Here is a 20,320-nt window from a genome sequence, read left to right as displayed (position 1 = left end):
TGAGCCATAGGGTAGGAATTATTTATTTGCTTATGTTCATAGGTAAATGATTAGCTGTTATTGTTATTTCAGCTTTTCTTTAATGATATTTTATCTGACAGGTTATGTGATTAAATGAAGTCATTCTGAAATACATTGAATTTTATGGGTACTTGATGAGGTTTCCAAAAGGAAAGTGGAAAGACTGAATTTAGTTATGGTTAAGATTAATTCTTATTTTTAATTTAAATTTCTAGGTGTTACTAACAGTCAACATTTGATTTTGATTGGTGATAGTTTTATATATATATACATATAAAACACTTTCTATTTTCCTTTGACTAGAAACTAATCGCAAATCCCACAAATCCATACTTATATCATGTATTAAGTGTGCTTTGGCAAGTATCTTGTGAGATAAAGCTTCTCCACAAGGTGAGTAAAATCCTTCTGCATTTCAAGTGAGAATTGTATTATATTTCAGAGAGGCTAGTAAGCAGAGATTACATACTAAAGATTAACTTAAAAGATTATTTTTCCAACTGCTCAAGGTTAATAGTGCAAGTTAATTTTGTGGCATTAAGTTTTTGTGGTAAGTATTTGTTTCATCATAAAAACTGAAAGTAGGAACTCGCCGGGGGGTGGGAAGTGTTGGACAAGGTCTGGCAGTGCATTTCAAGCTGGTCTTCAACTTGCAGCAATCCTCCTGCCTCGGCTTCTCAGGTGGTATTATAAGCATGCACCACTGCACCTGACTAGCACACTTTTTTTTTTTTTTTTTGAGACAGGATGCGATGTAGTTCTGGCTGTCCTTGAACTCACTATGTAGCCTAGCTGAGGCAAGAGTATCATAAATTCAAGCCCAACCTGGGCAACTTAGTGACTTAGATCCTGTCTCTAAAAATAAAAGGGGTGAGGATGTAGCTCACTGTGAAAGCCCTGCGTTCCATCCTCAATATTACCTCCTTCTCAACAAAAAGGAAATTTTTAAAAAGTCATCACTGCAGTGCTATAACCCAGAAGTCATAATTGACATATATAACATATATTTAGTGGTGGTCTTTTTCTTTATATAGTAAAGATTGTATTGTTTTGTAGCTCATTGTTTTCACTTAATAGCTAATAGTTATAAGCTTTTTCTCTTGACACTGAACACTTTTTGAAAGTTCAGGGGTTGTTTGTTTTTGAACTGGGGATTGAACCTTAGCACTGGGTGTATGTATACATCCCTAGTTCCCCATTTCTTTGGAGATAAGTTCTCACTTAGTCGCTAAGTTTGCCACACTGGGCTGAAAATTGTGATCCTCCTGCCTCAGCCTCGAGTGCTGAGATTACAGGCATGTGTCACTACCCCTGACTTTTTCTTAATAGTTCATTATAAAACTTTCCCCTTCTTAGTTAATTTCCTTAGAGAAGACCAAGCATTGTGTAATAGACATATAAGGGGAATCACATGTGTAACTACATTTTTTAGTAGTCACATTACAAAAGGTAAAAAATAAACAGAAGAGATTCGTGTTTTATTCACTCCCATGTCAATTGTTGAGGCCAGCCTGGGTTACATATATGTTCAAGGCCAGCCGGGACTGCATAGTGAGACCCCTGTCTCAAAAAAAAAAATCAGTACATTGTTGTTTCAGTGTTTAATCAGTATTTTTAAATTTACGTTTTTGTGCTCCTGTCAAATCTTTGAAATCTAGTATATTTTATACAATTACAGCACATCTCAATTATGTACAGATTTCCCATATTCCATGGCCACATCTGGCTGCAAGTACCATATGTTATAGCAGAATGCTAGAGCATAAGAAAGATGAGTATTAATGTCTTTCTTGCCATAATTATCCCATTTTCTAACTTTTGACCAAAGCGTGTATCAAATGGGGGTTTTTCATTTTGTTATTGTAGTACTGGGGATTGCACTATATCCCCAACCATTTAAAAGAATTTTTTTGAGACAGCGTCCCACTGAGTGTTGTTTAGACTGAACTCAGACTTGTTATACTTGTGTCCTTCCTTCCTCAGCTGCCCAGAGTACTGGGATTACAGGTGTGCACCAAAACATCTAGATTTCAGTTTGTTTGTTTGTGATTTTTTGTTTGTTGGCTTCATAGTACAGGCCGGCCTTGAAATCATTGTGGAGCCCAGGATGGCCTTGAACTCTTGGCAGTTCTCCTGCCTCAGCCTCCCAAGTACAGGCATGCCCCACTGCACCTGGCTAAACATGATTTTTTAGGTCAGTAGTAATGTAGGCACTTTGACCAGGGAGAACTAAAAGAAATGTTGTTTTGGTTTTTGGCTTGCAGGGTATCTTTTTTCATTATTTGACATATATACCAAGAACGCACTACTAGTTCATAAGGTAAAAACAAATGAATGCCCTTCCCTTTTTTCTCCTTTAGTGGAACTTTTTTTTTCCTTTAGTATTATCTGGTATTCTGTTTTTTAGAAAAATTTTACAACAACCACAGGTGTCCTTTAAACAGAGCTTGCTACTTTTAATAAACTGAAATTATTTTGAAACAGTTATATTTATCAGCTATTCTATAGTAGATGCTAGTAATAGCCTTAAGTAGGACTCTAACTTTTCTTTCTTTTTTGTTTCTTTCTTTCTTTCTTAATTTCTTTCTTTCTCTCTTTCTCTCTTTTTCTCTCCTTCCTTCTTCCCTTCCTCCCTTCTTCCCTTGCTCCCTCCCTCCCTCCCCCCACCTCTTTAGTTCTTTCTTTTTCTTTCTTTCTTTCTTTCTTTCTTTCTTTCTTTCTTTCTTTCTTTCTTTCTTTCTTTCTTTCTTTCTTTTTTCTTTCTTAATTTCTTTCTTTCTTTTTTCTTTTTTCTTTCTTTCTTAATTTCTTTCTTTCTTTCCTTTCTTTGTTTCTTTGTTTCTTTCTTGACAGGGTCTTTCTGCATCTTGCAGACTGCCCTTAAACTCACTGTGTAGCCCAGGCCGGCCTCACACTCTTGGTGATTCTCCTGCCATAGCCTCCTGAGTGCTGTTTATCTCTTTTAAAACAAAAATATGGCCTGGTCAGGCATGGTGGCACACACCTGTAATCCCAGCACTTGAGAGGCTGAGGCAGGAGGATCGCCACGAGTTTGAGAACAGCCTGGGCTACAAAGTGAATTCAAAGCTAGCCTGAACTGCATAGCAAGTCCTTGCCAATAAATAAATAAACAAGTTAGCTTCCTCTTAAAGTATATTGTCGGGATATACTAAAGCATGAAAATGAAGCTTATCTCTAAACTGCACTTCCAATATTTGCATTTGATGTTCATCTAACTTGATAAATTAAAAACAAAACTTTGTATTCTTGATCAAATTTGTGATGTTAATAATTCTTTATAGCATTGAAATCACCAGTAGGTACATACTGGTTCTTGCCTAGGAATTACAGCTTTCATTTTTATTTGATTTTTTTCCCTGTCTAAAGAACTAACATGATTGTCTCTATTTAGAGATAAACTACTTATGAAATTCTAATATATTTGCCAAAGTTTCAAAACAATTTGTGGACTTAGTCCAGAAGTACTATTTCATACTGCTGCCTTAATGGTGAGAATAAAGAATAAAAGGAAATATATAATATCCTTGCATATCTGCTCAGTCTGAGGATTCCATTTGCTTTGCCTCTATAAGAAAAAGAAAATCACCAGTTTAGAAATGATCTGATTTTAAAATGATCAGTTACCATGATGATTAGTTCTTTTTCTCTATTTCTAAAGCATAATGTGTAGTCTCAAAAATTTTAGTCAGAATAATACACTTCGGCTTGGATACCATTAGGGATTTGTCCCAAGAATGAACAAACATGTAACACACTTTCTTCTTCTTAATAACCCCAAAAGCTTGCTTGCTTGCTTGCTTGCTTGCTTGCTTGATTTTTGGCCAACTTAAATATATAAACTTTTAGGAATAAAGATGATATAACCAAATGTCATATTTCATGGGAGAATTTTATTTATACATTTCATATATATCTTGGACAACATGATTTTTAGAACTACTGTAAGAAGCAGCTTGAGATAACCAAGAGATGTTCTAGAATATATCTTCATTTCCATCGAAATGAGATGCTCCAGTTTTTTGTTTTCTTTTTTGAGACTCAGAAGTCCATTAGTCATCATGGTGCACACCTGTACTCCCAGGTTCTCAGGAGGCTGAGGAACGATGTCTTGTACACAGGTGTTTGAGGCCACCCTGGGCAATATAGTCAGATCCTGTCTCATAAGAAAGAAAAGAGCCCGGGGATATAACTCAGTGGCACAGGTGCCTTTCTGGCAAGCACAAGATCCTGAATTTGATTCCTGGTACCAAGAAAAAAAGAAAAAAAAAAGATAAAACCTATAAACCAATAATATTTTCTTAGCCTTAGATCTGATGGTGGTGACATACCTTGAATGTAGCAGGGACTCAGAACATGTTAATGTTATATTTGGGGTTTGATTTCACTCTGTTGTTTATTGATGCTGGCCAAAGACATTAACTTCTAGGTCAGACAGTGGGCATTGTTTGCACTGCCAGCGCAGGGAGTGATGTGAATGGCTCAGGTGGGTGCCACGCGTAGGCAGTAGGTTTGCCTTGCAGCTGAGAAACACTGCTGGAGGAGTCAATAAGAAACAGTGAGAAAGTGCGCTCTTCCATCTTGCAGAGGGTCATTATCTCATCTCACAAGGATGCTCCCCACAAACAACTTTGAGAGGTGACCCAGGTAAGGCAGAGGTAGAGCTTGTGTTCCTGACATACTCACCAAGAAAATGCACTCGGACTGTGGCAGTGGCATCTTTGAAACTTTATAGCTGAAGGAATCAGTAAATAATATTTTGCTTTGGCAATATCTTATGACTAATAGTATTTTCCCTTTTTTCCAGGCTTCATTAAAACATCGAAATGTGTGTTTCATTCAAATGACGCCTCGTAAAAATTTATTTACAGAATACTTAACTCCTATTAACTATGATATATTTTTTCACATGGTGAAGCAGTGTTTTGGGAGGCGCCGTGCCTTGGTAATACAACATTTACAGTAAGTAAAGAATAAAAGGAAATATAAAAGTAGCAATTTAATATGCCAGTCTTTTATGATGTCTAGTTTTCTTGACTAAGTATAATACACCCATATTTCACTAATATATTTAATATTTCTTCTCCCTAGAGTACACTTTGAGCAAATGATATTTTCTACCTACACTCTCACTGAGCTTCACTTAGTTTCTTTTTTTTTTGGTTTTTCTCTGGTACCGGGAACCGAACTCACGACCTTGCGCATGCCAGGCAGGCGCTTTTGCCGCTAAGCTAAATCCCCAGCCCCTTCACTTAGTTTCCTTCTTTGAAAAAGCAACCAGGGATTCCCACAAGTTCATTTATCTTTATCCAAGTTTAAGCTACAGGAACAACTATCTGCTTGCCTTTAGCTAGTTTAGGGAAAAGTCACAATTACTGTGACATATTTGCCATCTGCCTCTTGTTACTGTCTGTATTCAGTGGTACTGTTTCCTAACCAAAGTAGGCATGGATCTTCATACAATCCTGTTTTTTTTGCCCTGGATAAATTTTTATCTTTCCATGTAAAACTTACAAAAATCGTAGCTGTGCCAGGCATGGTGGCGCATGCCTGTAATCCCAGCACTCGGGAGACTGAGGCAGGCAGATCACCACATTGAAGGCCAGCCTGGGCTACATAGTTCAAGGCCAGTCTGAACTACATAGCAAGACCCTGTTTCAACAAACAAATAAAATCTTGTAGCTGTTATTAGCTACGATATATAATCTTTATATAGGGGTGATATGTAAAGTTATATACAATTGACAGCCTATAGTTATTCAGAGTAAAGAATTAATTTGATCATTTAATAACTAAAATGTTGACAATATTTTTATAAAAATCAATGTTAAAATTGTCAATAGACCAATAAAAGTAACCTATTTTCATTTTGCTACTTTGTGGAGGTGGCCATTTTGAATGTACATGTCAAGAAAGTAAGGAATAAATATGGTAAACTGTGGTACAGAATGTTAAACATTCCCTTGGAATTCTCTAATCGTGACCAAGATTCTATTCTGTATCTAAAAATATTGGCAATATTTTCTCACAAACTGTTGCACTAAGAACTTATTGTCAGAAGTTTATTGACAGTTTTTTGCTAATATATGTTTTGTTTCCTAATTCAATCACCAGTGATTGCAGCATAAAAAAGTGAAAAATTATTGCCTTAAAAACTCCCAGACAAGCTGGGCATGGTGGCGCATGCCTGTAATCCCAGCACTCGGGAGGCTGAGGCAGGAGGATCATTGTGAGTTTGAGACCAGCCTGGGCTACAAAGTGAGCTCAAGGCCAGCCTGAACTGCATAGCAAGACCCTGTCTCAAAAAGACAAAAAAAAAAAACAAAAAAACAAAAAAACTCACAGACAAGCTGAGTGCTATGGCACACACCTGTAATCCCAGCTACTCAGAAGGAAAGACAATTGCAACTTGAAGGCCAGCATGAGTAATTTAGCAAGACCCTGTCTCAAATAAAAATAGAGGGCTGAAGAGTGGCTTGGGGTAGTAGACTAGCCTAGCATGTGTAAGTGCTGGGTTCAGTGCTCTATACCAAAAAAGAAAGACCTGCCAAATAGCCAGCTTCTTTTGGCACTTACTGAACTTTTACGTGAACCGTGGTGGAGTTAAGAATCTTTTTGTGGGGCTAAGGGTGTGGTTCAGCAGTAGAGCATATGCTTACCATTCATGAAGCCCTGATTTCTGTACCACTCCACCCTCACACACAAATTACAGGGAGCAAAATGAAAAAAGTTGGCAGATACAGGGTTTTTTTTGGCAACCCTGAGGAACAAACCTGTGGCCTTTTTATACTAGGTAAGTGCTTTGCCTCAGAGGCTGAGTCAAGAGGATTGTCATGTGTTTGAGGCCAGCCTAACATACAAGCAAGACTCTGTCTCAAAAAACTAAATACACTGCCATGGTGGCGCACACCTGTAATCCCAGCACTTGGGAGACTGAGGCAGGAAGGTCGCCATGAGTTTGAGGCCAGCCTGGGCTACAAAGTGAGCTCAAGGCCAGCCTGAACTGCACAGCAAGACCTTGTCTCAACGCCCCCCCGCAAAAAACTAAAGAAATAAATAAACCGATTTAAATTGGTAAGATCGATTAGAATTTCTTACAGCCTAAATCCATTACTTTCACTGAAAGTTAGCTATGGATCTTTAAGAATAAAAAACTCAATGTATTTATTATAGTTTAACTCTGAAATAAGCTCAACTGTATATGAATTAGTCATTTTAAATTGGACTTAGAAGCTATTCCTTTCAATATTAATTGATAGTTGCTATGAAAAAGAATTAAGCACATTTACCTTGTATTTCTTTTGCAGTTCATTGACTCCATATGATCCATTGACTATAATGAATGAAGCAAATATTGAAACTAAAGTGAAACCATCTGATATCTACCCTCAGGACTTTAAGAACCTTTTTGAAACTATAGAACGTTCCAGCGACGATGACAATAAATGGCTGTATGATAGAGTCATAGAAGATTTACAGTGTTAAGGCAAGAGACCATCAAAACATTAGCTGAACAGTTTATTTGGAAAACATGACACAAATGAAAAAAACTGCATTGGAAAGCAGACATCCATCCTTTCAATAGAAGATAACTTCTTGTGCAGCAGACTATGAAACTCATTTCTGAAGTTGGTATTATTGACACATTGGCTACAACAGTGACTGCTGTTTTATTCACCACTGAATAAAAGGCAAATGTCAGTTAATTGTGGATTGATCAGATGGAATTTTTTTTTTTTAATTTCTGTGTAGTGTTGTGGGGGTGTAGCTCAGTTGTAAAATTTGTGCTTAGTTTGTATGCACAAGGCTGTGCAGTCACAAGGCACTAAGAATTTTTTTTAATACTGTCTACTAAAAACATAATGACCATTTCAGGTATACCAATTGAAATTTGGTTTACTTTTAAAAACTCTGGCCAAAGGGCTTACATTGTATTTAATTTAAATATTCCCCTTTCACCCTTGCTGAATTTTGCATTCCTAGGGGAGGAAGAGTTTGTATAGTATTAAATTTAGAGAGTAAATTAAATTTACTTAGTGGTTTTTTTACCTTTTCTGTTTGCGGAAATGTATTATGTTACTGTACAATGAAATTATTTAAATTTTAATAACTTTTTAAAAATTAAAATATTTTAGGTAATATTTTATGATGTTTTTCTTTTCTCTCCTGATATTTAAAAGAATGTTTAATTGACCCCAGCATGTTTTACCATAGACCTCGTCAAAATCAGTGCCAAGGTTCAGGACGCCTTTGTTTTCAAGTGGGTAATAATGGCCTCAAGCTCATCATGTTACTTGTCAGGAGGAGTAAATGAAGGATTTGGGAAAAAAGCTGAGGAGCTACAAACATTGAGATAGTGTTTGCTTCTCTTCTTCTTTCCATATTCGTAGCCAGAGGCCATCTGTGCAGTCTTCATTTTACAAATAACAAAGTAGAATTTAAATTTTCAAAACAAATTGGGATCTGATGGTATCTGGGTGATAGAGTGCCGACCTAGCATACACAAGGCCCTGAGTTTGATCTGCAGCACTGCAAAATAATAATAATGAGACCCTAAAAAAATAAAAAAGCTGCGATAGACTGCTTGCCTAATGAGTGCAAGGCCCTAGGCTGAATCCCTAACACTGTAAATAGGAAAAGTTAACAACTGACCACTCACGAAAAGATAAAATCAGAGCTGGGAATATAGCTCAGTAACAAGCGCCTGCCTGGCAAGCACATTCCTGGTACTCCCCGCAAAAGATACAGTGAAGCATAATGTGTAAATGGTTATTCATGATACCAATAAACTACCCCAAGAAAGCTTATAAGGGAAGCAAAACTTTCCAGTCTGTTAACTGTCATGAGGTCAGTCAGTTTCATAGAGGCAGAATTCTGATGCTGGGTCTATGGGGCTTCTTTGTGCAGGGAGAAGGAGAGTGCAAGGTGGGAGGTGGATTCCTCTTTGCTTAATTTGTTAAGATGAAACAGGTAAGAATTTTCCTAGGTTAGCTGCTCATGGAGCACTCCTGTAATTCCTGCTACACTGTCAGTCTGGGCAACTTAGTGAGACCCTGTTGCAACTTGAAAGAGCTGGGAATACAGCTTAGAACTTCTTGGGTTCAATCCCTAGTCCCACCCTCTACCAAGTTACTGGTTTATCAGAATGGAGTCATCTAAGCAAGATGACAGCTACTTCAGAGGAATTAAGTGATGGTGTTGGGAAAAAGGGGTCAAAAGACCAGAGGAACACTTTTACTGTTAGTTTAGGGTTAACAGGGTTAACCTAACAGAATTATCTTTGGGTTAGGTCAGTGGTGGTGAGCCTATGGCATGTGTGCTGCAGGGTCCTATTATCACTGAAAGCATGAATGCATTTTTTGGGGTGGGGTCGGGTGGAGGAGGACTATGGAGACCCAATCATTAAAGAGACCGCCTCCATCCCTGAAAATTTAATGAGGATGCAAACGCCAAGAATCAAGCCTAGGCGTCTTACCAGCCCCAAAAGAAAAGACCCTGTGAAGGGCTCCACCATTTCCAACCAACACAAGCATGGGTCCTTTGACTAGCCAGCTCTGTGTATGTGTAACCCCTGCAGGGCATATGCCAGTCCCTGGATAAGTAAAGACCAGATTGGCCCTAGTCAGTGAAGTGGGCTTTCCAATGCCAGTGACACACAGATCCCCAGAACACCTGCCTTCCATTCTTATAAAATCTGAATTGGTTTGCCTCGACAAGCAACTCTCTTGAGAGGAACCCACCAGACATTCCTCCATTCTCCCACAACAAATGACTGCTTGGCAGTGACCACCCCTTCCTACAAAACAAGGGTCAAAGTCAGCCCCAGGAAGCAACCAACCCTTGCACCTCCCTATCTGATAGCTAAGTCTCAGTGCCGAAGTTTCAGTTGGCTTGACATTTTTTGTCATCCTATGAGGGCACATGGTGAGCTTAGGTAATAAGAATCAAGTGAATTGTTCCAAAGAACAATTGTGCTTGGTGAGGTGGAAGCACTTCAATTCTGAGATTGAAGTCTCAGAATTAACACTGTAAGTGAAGCTACAAGAAAACAAGGGGTAAATATTTGTATTAATATGTTCACAGTGAGGTCACACTTGTACGACTGTCCATAGGGTGGCTTGTCCCTCTGATGGGACTGTTCAATGCTTCCCAGTGTTACAGTCATGCATGTACTACTGCTGGCTCAAACTGCCACTTGGAGCAGTCATGCATGTTCCACCAGTGATTCAAGCCAGTGAGAATGTGTTAAACTACTCTGGGATGGAATTCTAATACTTCCCATTAAGAGTCCTGATAGAAATACTATTTCAGTAATAACAGGACCCCATTTTTATATTACTCCAGTAACTATCTGATGTAGCTAGTAAGATCAGCATACTCCTAACTTGATGACTAGTTCATAGTCTCCAAGCCAAAGCCCTGAAGTTTAATAGAGCAGGAAGAGATTTAGATTTCATATACACTGAGATTTTTGCACCATTCAAATGCTTGAAGAGGGCTGGGTGTGGTGGCGCACGCCTGTAATCCCAGCACTTGGGAGGCTGAGGCAGGAGGATTGTCGTGAGTTTGAGACCAGTCTGGGCTACAAAGTGAGCTCAAGGCCAGCCCGAACTGCATAGCAAGACCCTGTCTCAAAAAGACAAAAAACAAAACAAAACAAAATAAAAACCACTAAATGCTTGAAGAATAAATTTAGTTTCCTGGTGAGATATGTGAAAGACTTTTAAAAATAACCCAGTAATTCTTGGCTAAATAGTTAATCATTTTATGACTAAAACTGCTGAGTAATTCCATATTAAATATTTAGAACTACTATTGTAATTTATCTCTTTTAAATTTTATTTTAAAGAGAAAAAAATTAACAATAGGAGAGTAACAATGGTTAATAATTGCTTATTATTATCTTCAAAGTAGTTACTTAGAGTGTAAGATATAGACATGAAAAATTGTCCAAACAATGTTAGCACAAACCTTTCTTTTCAATGAACTAAGAGAAATTAGGAGTCTATCTTAACTAATATATATATATATATATATATATATATTTTTCCTTTTCCCTTTTTTTTCTCCTTTCCCCATACCAGTTTCTCTTTCCTTGAACAATTTCTTCCCATTTTTAAATTTATCTCTTGCTAGTAAAACTTTGTAAAACTTAAAAATTAGGGTTTATAGGAAATTGAAGCTTATCATTTTATGAGCAGTTTTTTGTTTGTTTTTTGAGACAAGGTCTCACTATGTAGCTCAAACTGGCCTTAAACTCCCTATGTAGCCCAGGCTGGCCTCAAACTCCCAGTAATCCTCCTGCCTCAGCCTCCCAAGTGCTGGGATTACAGGTACAACACTATCATGCCCAGTTCTATTTTTGTTTTTCTTGTGCTCCTTAAATGCAAAGATGTCTTAGTTACTTAGTTACCTTTTCTTGTTGCTGAGACAAAGTACCTGACACTCAAAGTTGAAGGGGGAAAGGTATATTTGGTTCACAGTTTGTAGAGGTTTCAGTCCATAATTGGCTGGCTCCAAGGCAGGGTGGCCCCACAAAGAGGCACTGCAGAAGAGAAACATTCACAGAGGGCATAAGATAGCAAAGCGAGCAAGCAACATGTGACAAGCCTCTTTCTGTCCCTTGTATATTATCCAGACTAGCTGCCCTTGGGAGGGTAGCACTCCCATCCTTAATCCTAGTGCCCTCGATCCTAGCACTACACATGAATCAGTTCCACTGTCACACACTCTAGACCCAGCCGCCTCTGAAAAACCCCACCTATGACCGCATGAGGCTTTAGAGGGACCTCTAGACATAAGCCAGAACAGCTGTGTACTGTGGATGCCCTTTATGAGGCCTGAGTTCCACTGCCAGTACCACACACACACAAAGCAAGGATGTGAAAATGCTGAAAAAGGCAGGGCAAGAAACATTGATTTTTGTGTATTTTTAAACTTCATTTTAGATTGATCTGAGAAGCAAACGGATAAGTTTTTTCATTAGAATATCAAATATTTTCTCACACTTCAGGATCCTACCCAGGATTAACTTACTATGTATGATTTATGTATGATGTAGTGATGTAGTATATGCTCTATACACTATGAACGCATTCTAGCATTTTCAGTTCTCCTTAAAATAAATGACTGGTTTTAGGGTTGAGTGAAGAGGGAGTAAGAAATATTAGGGGAAATGAGTCATGTCCGGAATCACATTGTGGGATTAGCAAGACTACAGATCCTTCCATCTAACATTTTTCCTGAGAACTTTTTTTTTCATGGTCTTCAGTAATTGAGAATGTTTTATGGTAGAATTAGTCCCTAGTTCTCTAGAAGTCCTTATGTCATGCTATTTAGTTCAATGAACAATCCTTGTAATTCCTTCTGGGTATCATGTTTAATGCTAAACAGTAGTATGAGATAAATATACTGACAGCACTGGTAGCATGCAATATGTAGGTATTATCGTATATTTATAGACTTAAAAGTCTTAACTTGGAATAATGATTCCATACATTGATATGATGCTTTAGGGATTTTTAAAGAATACTTTCATCAAACTTATTCTCATCACTCTGTAAGATATTATTATCTTCATTGTAAGCAGGCTTGGAGAAGTTAGGTCATACAGCAGAACTGGGACTCAAATCCATGTCTTTGGAATCCTGGCCCACTGTTCTTTTTTTCTTTTTCCCACACTAATGCTGGTTTTGGAATTCTCCAGTAAAGTCTGCCTCTCCAGGTTGTGGGAATCAGCCTGTTCTCATAGTGTCAGAGTATCGCACACAGTTTTACTTACTAATATTAATTTATGAGTACTGTACTAATATTGTTGAGGGGTTCAGGACCAGACCAGATGAAGACACGGCACCAGAGGCACTTTGGAAGGCAGACAGCTTTATTACGCTAGCAGACGGAGGGACACCAATATCCAAGTCACCAGCCCTGTTCTGAAGGTACTAATTGCCTGCATAGGTTTTTCAGAAGCAAGTATAAAAAGCAGATAATATTACAGTATATATTTGGTTATACATGTCTTTGCCATTAATTGCTGGGCAGAATTTACTCTTACAGGAACTAATAAAGTTACTATTATATAACATGGGAGAAAGAATCAATCATTGTCTGAGAGTAGGCAGAGGTGTCCTTGAGGTGATAACTCTCTGGGACTTAAAAGTAAGAAAAACATCACTGACTAGCTAAGTTGCACTTACCTTGCACCTGGCTCTGGAATCACCATGGCTCATAAAATTTTGTAGCTCTCTAATTATGAGAATCAGCTGCATTTCCCAGTCTCATCCTTGAAAAGCATTAGAAATATAGGATTAAAATTTTCATTACATTTAAAATAGCCCCTATAATATTACATTATACTTATTAATTCTAAAGGTAAAATGTCCCTTTACAATGAAGATCTCTAGCAGTTATCACTTTAAATAATTGATCAACTTTGTTATTATTTTTTTTTTATTTTTGGTTTGTTGAGCCAGGATCTCCCTACGTAGTTCAGGATGGCATCCAACTCACAATGTAGCAGATGCTAGCCTTGAGTTCATGGTGGTCCTCCTGCCTCAGTCTCCTAGTGCAGTGATTACAGTTGTGTGTCAACATGCCTGGTTGATTACTAGCAGAATAGCCTGACAGTATGTACCTTCTGACATGACATACATTATGAAACAAATAATATCATTTCTAGTATTTTTTATCTACAGAATGTTTCATTTAAATCAAAACTCTAGATTCTGAGCCAGAAGTGGTGGTATATAACTGTAATACCAGCACTCTGAAAGTCTGAGGCAGGAAGATCCTGAGTTTGATCCCAGCCATGGGAACTTTGTGACTTAGCAAGACTCTGTCTCTAAGTAAAAAATTAAAAAGGGTTACAGGTGTAGCTCAGTGCAGAGGCCCTGGTTTCAGTCTCCAGTATCATAACAAAACGAAAACCAAACAAAGCAAAACAAAAGATTCTGGCACTTAAACTTAGCCTACAGTTTATGGGAAATGTAGGAAATAGAGGAAGAAGTTAAAGGAGACCACGGGGGTAGGAAAGTAAATACTAAAGGTGGAACATTTTCACAAGACTTCTGGTTTAGATTCTGAAAAAGCTCAGTGTTGTGGTGATAATGTGACGAACCATGGTCTTTCACTGGATTCTAGCCAACAACAAAACCCCAACACTTACAACACTTCAAATCTTTTTTTTTGCTAGTACATACAATGTTCTCAGGTGTAAGGATATCGTAGTCTCACAGGATAGTATTTTTTTAATTTTTTGTTTTTAAAAAATTAATTAAATTTTTTTTGAGACAGGATCTTACTATGTAGTTCAGGCTGGCGCTGAACTCACTATGTAGCCCAAGTTGGCCTCGAATTTTTGGTAATCCTCCAGCCTCAGTCTTACAAGTGCTGGGATTACAGGCGTGCGCCACCTCGCCCGGCTGGGATAGTGTTTTTATTCTGTGAACACATCAAAATATTTAACTATGAAATGTTACGGTGTGAAGTAATAGTTGTGAAATGTCACGATGTCTACCACTTTATACGGTTCGACAACACAATTCACTTCGAACAGGTTTAACAATATTGTATAGACAGATACCAACACGGACGGGGAGTGAGTGATCAGAATTGCCAGAACCCTAAGAATTGTTTGATCTAAATGAAAGGTAAACCGTTCACTGCACTCATTTTTTCATCTTTTCCGTATGCATTGAAATCACCATCATAAACTACTGAAAGAGTAGATGTCCGAATCTCCCCACTCACGCTGAAACGAGCTGCGTCCCTTGGCGCCACACGCCACTCTTCCAGCCTCCATCCGAGCATGCGCAGAGGCCCCACCGCGCGCCCCGCCCCCTCGGGTGTACGCATGCGCGGGAGGCGCAGGCGCGCGGCCCCGACAGCCCGCGAGAAGCCAGCTGAGGGACTCTGTGGACTTCTGAGGTGCCGGACTTGCGAGAGGATGGAGCCGCTGAAGGTGGAAAAGTTCACGACCGCGGACAGGGGAAACGGGCTACGCGCGGTGGCCGCGCTGCGTCCCGGAGAGCTGCTCCTCCGCTCGGATCCTTTGGCGTACACAGTTTGCAAGGGGAGTCGTGGCGTCGTCTGCGACCACTGCCTGATCGGGTAGGTTCGGAGCGCCCTCGGGCACGGGAGTCCCGAGCGGTGCGGGACGCAGACTGCAGGCGCCGTTGGCGGGCAGCTCGGCCGGGCTGTGGAGAGCCGGGGTCCCGCTCTGCGCGGACACGCGTGTTTGCGGGTCTGGGGGCGCCGAACAGGCCCCGCCTGGAAGCCCCCGGGCGGAGCGGGACTCGCGACCGCGTCTTCTCACCCTGGGTAAGGCTGCAGTCTGAACTGGGGAGCCAGTGGTACGGACTTGAGGGGAAACACTGGCCCTTGGGTAATTTTCTTGGGGAGCAGCGCATTTGTGTGTACTGTGCCCCAAGCTTCAGTGGAAGTAAAGTTGTGGAGACCGAAAGTTGCAAAGGTGGGGGTGGGGGGGAAGGAGCTGGGATGAGAACAGATCAGTCTCGGAGCTGATGCCCCTCTTGGAAGGGACCAGGTTTGCTGGAGGTGAGAGAATTTCGCTCTTTACTGTGTACTTTTATGGTCCAGGTTTTGTGTGCTTCGGAGATGTGAAGATGAGCGGAACCCTGTACCGAATCTTAAAGGAGCAGATCAAAGAGAGAGAGTTACATTGTAACAGAAAGGCTGATCTAGAGGTGCGGATAATGTGGCACCATAAAATTAGTTACTGAGATTTCACAATCTACTTTCCCATTTAGTAGTTGTGCGGGTAGATCTAACTTTTGTTTTTTCCTGGGCTAGCCTCAAACTTGGGCTCCTCCTGTCTCAGCCTACAAAGTTGCCGAGATTACACACCAACATCACACCCAGTGCAAGTCTAACTCTTAACTAGCTATCTGGTTTTGCAAATTCATGTGATAATATTTTGGAAGCCTTGTAAGCACAGTACCGATGTAAATTGCTATGTGAAATCAATTCATGGAATGTTTAATATGTACATGTAGTCATAGAAATTGTATGAAGTTAAATATTACTGAACTCCTTTTGATGTGCAGGGGAAAAGCTGTGGCCTTATCTCCAGCTGGAGTCTTCCCACTGAGCTACATCCCCAACCTTTTTTTATATTTTTATTGTGAGATAGGCAGGGTCTCACTCAGTCTTTAGGCCTAGGTGGGACTCGAATTGGGAATCCTCTAGGGTTGGCCTGCTAAGTGTGGAGGTCACAAGCCTACGTCACTAGAGCTCTATTTTGAGTTGGGTGTGATGATTTTGTGTGTGACTGCTCTTATAAAGCACTTAGTCTGGGATTGGGTGAGTGGAGGTGAGGTGTAATCTGTAGTTTGACCATTACTGTTACTACTGTACACCTTTACTTAGTTTATGATTTATGAATTCATTTCTTATACATTTTAGTTTCCAAGTAATAATTGTCTTGTTGCTTTCTGAGGTAATGGTAATGGTGACACACACCCACACACACCAATCTTTTGAGTGAATACTTCAAATTTTATGTGAACTGTGTTTAATACAGCTTATTCCTTTCAAGATTTGACTTTTAGCTGGGTGTGGTGTGACACATCAGTGATCCCAGCACTCTCAGAAACTGAGGCAGGCAGATCATGAGTCAAGCCCAGCCTGAACAAAATGTCAGGCCTTCGGTTCAATCTCTAATATGAAGTGGTTGGGGGAGGGCAGACCTGACTCTTTGCTGAAGGTCCCAGCATTTAAGTTTTCTTTTTCTTTCAGTGTGGTGGATTGAACCCAAGACCTTGTTCATGCTAAGCAAAGTCTCTAGTGCTAAGCTACAACCCCAGCCCATTTTTCTAAAAATTTTATTTTGAGACGGGGTCTCACTAAATTGTCCAGGCTGGCTTTGAACTTGAGATACTCCTGCCTCAGCCTCTGAGTAGCTGGGATTACACATGTTTGTCACATGCTCAGTTTAAGGCATATATCTTGGGGGCTGGGGATTTAGCTCCACGGCAAAGCGCCTGCCTCGCAAGCGCAAGGTCGTGAGTTCGGTTCCTGGTACCGGAGAAAAACCAAAAAAAAAAAAAAAAAGGCATATATCTTGATTCTCATTCAGGCAAATTGGAGAAAGCATGTCTCTTAATTCTGTTGCCCTCTTTGAAGTGTATCCAGAGTTTGAATGTAGTATAATGTAGAATTTACTGGTTTTTAAGTCCTGAAACAGTTGATGGAGAAGATGTAGATCATCTTGTGGGTAAAATGAGATTACCATATTATATAGTACCTGGAACAGAAAAGTTTTAGAATGAATAAAAAGTGACAAATTACTTGTAATAACTGAGATATCAAATCTGAGCTTGAGTCATGTGATACTTGAATTGTCTGTTTTCCAGAACAATGTACACAAACCCTTTGTGGGTGGGAAGGCCTCTTGACTTACTGTACTATTTCATTATTGCTCTCTGCCATTCTTTTTTTGCAAGAACTGTGATGATTAAGCAAACAAGAATTGCTGGAAAGAATATGGTGAAGATTTCAGCATTGTTTAAAGACCTAGAGAAAACTTGACTCTGAAAATGGGCAGGAACCAAGACAGAAAAGCACTGCAAGAGTAGTTGGGTCTGGGGTTTAGAGAGTTGCTTGGTAATCATGGATTCTGCAGCATGTGCCACTAGCACTATGGACACTGATCCTGCTCCTGCTGCTTTCCGCGAAAATGATTGTTTCTGGAGAGTTGTTCTCTCTACCATTCTTTGTGGTATTAGCTTCTGATTCAGAGTCCTCAGTGGTTGCCTTGGATTGGCTGGGTTTAAGCCACTGTCTGTAACCCAGCTGCAAGGGAAATTGGAAAGGTGAATATCTGGCTTTTTTAACTCTAAGGTAAAAGACAGGCTGTACTCTTCACAGATACTCATCCAGCAGGGAAATCAACAAATATAAATGCACAAAACAGGATATAATTAGATTCCAAGAATCTAAATAAAACAAACAGATGGATTCCTCATACTGGCTAACAAATACTTGTCTGTTAATTCTTTACATGGAATATTTATTTGTGCTTATTTTGGGTTGCCAGAATGTATATGTAGTTTACTTCTGTTGTAGTAGGTGCTTTGTTAAATACTCCCACTTCAGTAGTGGTAATGTTGTAGCTTACCTACTTGGGAATCACTATAGCCTGAAAACATTTTTAGGGAAACAGTGATACATTATTTCATGAGGTTTTCCACCACTATCAAATGCTAAGTAGCCAAACCTTGTCTCAAAAAAAAAATAAATTTTTTTTTCCTTTATTCTATTTTGACCCCCTCCATGTAACTGTTGGGTTATGAAGTATATAACATTTTTATTTCATTACTTAATTTGAATAGAAGACAGAAGAGCTGGTACAGCAGGAAGAATAATTCTGCCAGATATTAATACTGCAATATACTACAGGCATGTTATGTACTAGGAATAAGGGCTACAAAAATTGAAGATACAGTGTCTTTTCTCAAGAATTTCACAAACACTGCGAAAAAAAAATCAAATTTTTAAAATTTTCTTTTCCTTCTTGCTGTGTAGTTCAGGGAGGCCTTGAACTCACTACATAGTCCAGGCTGGCCTTGAACTTGCAGCAGTCCTGCCTCAACCTCTTGTGTGCTGGGATTACAAGTGTGTGCTATTACATCCAACAAGAAATATTTCATTACTTCATGTCTTGGTTACTTTTTGCTCGTTGCGGGGACAAAATACCTGACGCCCAAAATTAAGGAAGGAAAGGTTTATTTTGCTTACAGTTCGTGGAAGTTTTAATCCTTACTTGGGAGATCATAAGGCAGAGTGGCACGTGGCAGAGGGCTGCATCTCAGGACAGCAGCGACAGCTAAGCTGCAAGCACACACACCAGGGCGGAATGGGGGAGGAATCTCCCCAAACAGCTTCCTCCTCTCCCTTACATATGCAAACTATCCACCCCAGGGCGGGTGTAGCTCTCACACCCATATTCAAACTCTAATAGCCTGCCCCAGGGCTGCAGGAGGCTTTGGAGGGACACACAGACATAAACCATAACACTTCATTAGTCTCCAGAAATGATTTTTATAAGGTTCTACCTGTGTTCTTTTGCGCTAAGGCTATTTTGATTAGTGCTTTAGTTCTGCATATTTTTGTTAATGGAGGAACTTGAACCTGGTTCCTGACTTTTCTTGGTCTTCTCATTAAGGCATAGTTTCTGATTGTTCATGTTGTGAGTAGAAAAAAAAAATGAAGTATGTTAAGTTACAAATAGATTAAATGACAGGGAAATTATGACCTGAAGTCATTTGTATTGTCCTTCTGCTGTGGTACACATTTCTAGTTTGGCCGACATATCATTGACAAATGGATTGTGTGTATTTTCTCTTCTGTTTTGGTAAGTGTAGCACAGAGAATTACACTGTAATGTTACGTATTTATGATCTCCTTATTCCTGGAGGCAGTCTGGTCTTTGTATTTGTAGTATATGGAACATACAGCAGATGCTAATTTCTTGAATTTGTGAAAGGATAATATTTGGGGGAATTTTAAGCACTATAAAGTGTGTTTGACTTTGATTTTCCAAAGTTGCAAGTTGTCTGTAGTTTCTACATAAAGAGTTACTTCTGGCAAGCTCTAATGTTAGTTTCTCCTGTAGGGTACAGTGGGTGTCATTCAGCATTAAGGATGAGGTCGAGGCATAGTGCCTCCAGGGAGGAAAAAAGATGATATGGAAGTGGACACTCTACCCCTTTCAGACATAGTAGGTTATGGGAAGAAGAGGGACAGAGTCAGGGAAAAGAGATTTTGAGAATTATGTGTTCTGAATTTGCTTGCCTGGCCAAAGTTCTAGGGCTTTAGGGGGCGCTAAAGGCCACGAGGAGAGGAGACAGTCAATAGCACAGGGCCTTTAGCTCTGCTCTTTATTTAGAATCTTGAGAGGAAGCAGCTAGCTGTGCAGCTTAATGCTGTGCTAGCATTGGGGGCTGTAGCACAGCAGTGACAGAAGGAAGTGGCTAGGTAGAGGAGCTGGTCATAGTCTATTGAAATGCTGTCATAGTACTCTATAGGAGGTGGAATTTTAGAGGGCTGGTGGAACAGCAAGCATCATGACAAAGGACTGTGTGAATACAGATTCAAAGTCAGAACGATGGACACCAGGGATGGAAGCCAGCATGACAACCTGAAAGATGAGATGGCACCAGTCCAGCCATGGGACCTGATTACTTCCTTGCCGGAAACATCAATGAGGATCCAGAGAGAAACTGCACACCTAAGGTCTTCCTGCCACTTTTACTTTGGGGAT

At 39.7% G+C, this 20,320-nt stretch overlaps 2 protein-coding genes and 1 long non-coding RNA gene across 3 annotated transcripts in view; 2 read left to right on the top strand and 1 right to left on the bottom strand.

Annotated features, from left to right (window-relative positions):
• Tfb2m (transcription factor B2, mitochondrial) overlaps nt 1–8,180 on the top strand; it is a 16,884-nt gene extending 8,704 nt beyond the window's left edge. Inside the window, exons 5-7 of the mRNA XM_005374792.2 lie at nt 325–414; nt 4,847–5,001; nt 7,347–8,180. Of these exons, the coding sequence (XP_005374849.1) occupies nt 325–414; nt 4,847–5,001; nt 7,347–7,524 (423 nt within the window). The 3' untranslated portion in view covers nt 7,525–8,180. The remainder of the gene's footprint in view (nt 1–324; nt 415–4,846; nt 5,002–7,346) is intronic.
• A 3,368-nt stretch (nt 8,181–11,548) lies between these two features.
• LOC106149858 lies at nt 11,549–14,844 on the bottom strand. Its single transcript, XR_001236304.1, has 3 exons — nt 14,788–14,844; nt 13,236–13,321; nt 11,549–11,584 (listed from the first exon to the last, which is right to left on the bottom strand). It is a non-coding gene; the product is annotated as an uncharacterized LOC106149858 (long non-coding RNA).
• A 52-nt stretch (nt 14,845–14,896) lies between these two features.
• The window catches only part of Smyd3 (SET and MYND domain containing 3), a 649,248-nt gene continuing 643,824 nt past the window's right edge, over nt 14,897–20,320 (top strand). Inside the window, exon 1 of the mRNA XM_005374789.2 lies at nt 14,897–15,147. Within this exon, the coding sequence (XP_005374846.2) occupies nt 14,984–15,147 (164 nt within the window). The 5' untranslated portion in view covers nt 14,897–14,983. The remainder of the gene's footprint in view (nt 15,148–20,320) is intronic.

Source organism: Chinchilla lanigera, unplaced genomic scaffold, assembly GCF_000276665.1.
Source record: "Chinchilla lanigera isolate Chin_1 unplaced genomic scaffold, ChiLan1.0 scaffold00005, whole genome shotgun sequence".
In the NCBI taxonomy this organism is placed as follows: Eukaryota; Metazoa; Chordata; class Mammalia; order Rodentia; family Chinchillidae; genus Chinchilla; species Chinchilla lanigera.
The sequence above is the reverse complement of the archived record's forward strand: the minus strand, read 5'-3'. Positions and strand labels throughout refer to the sequence as shown.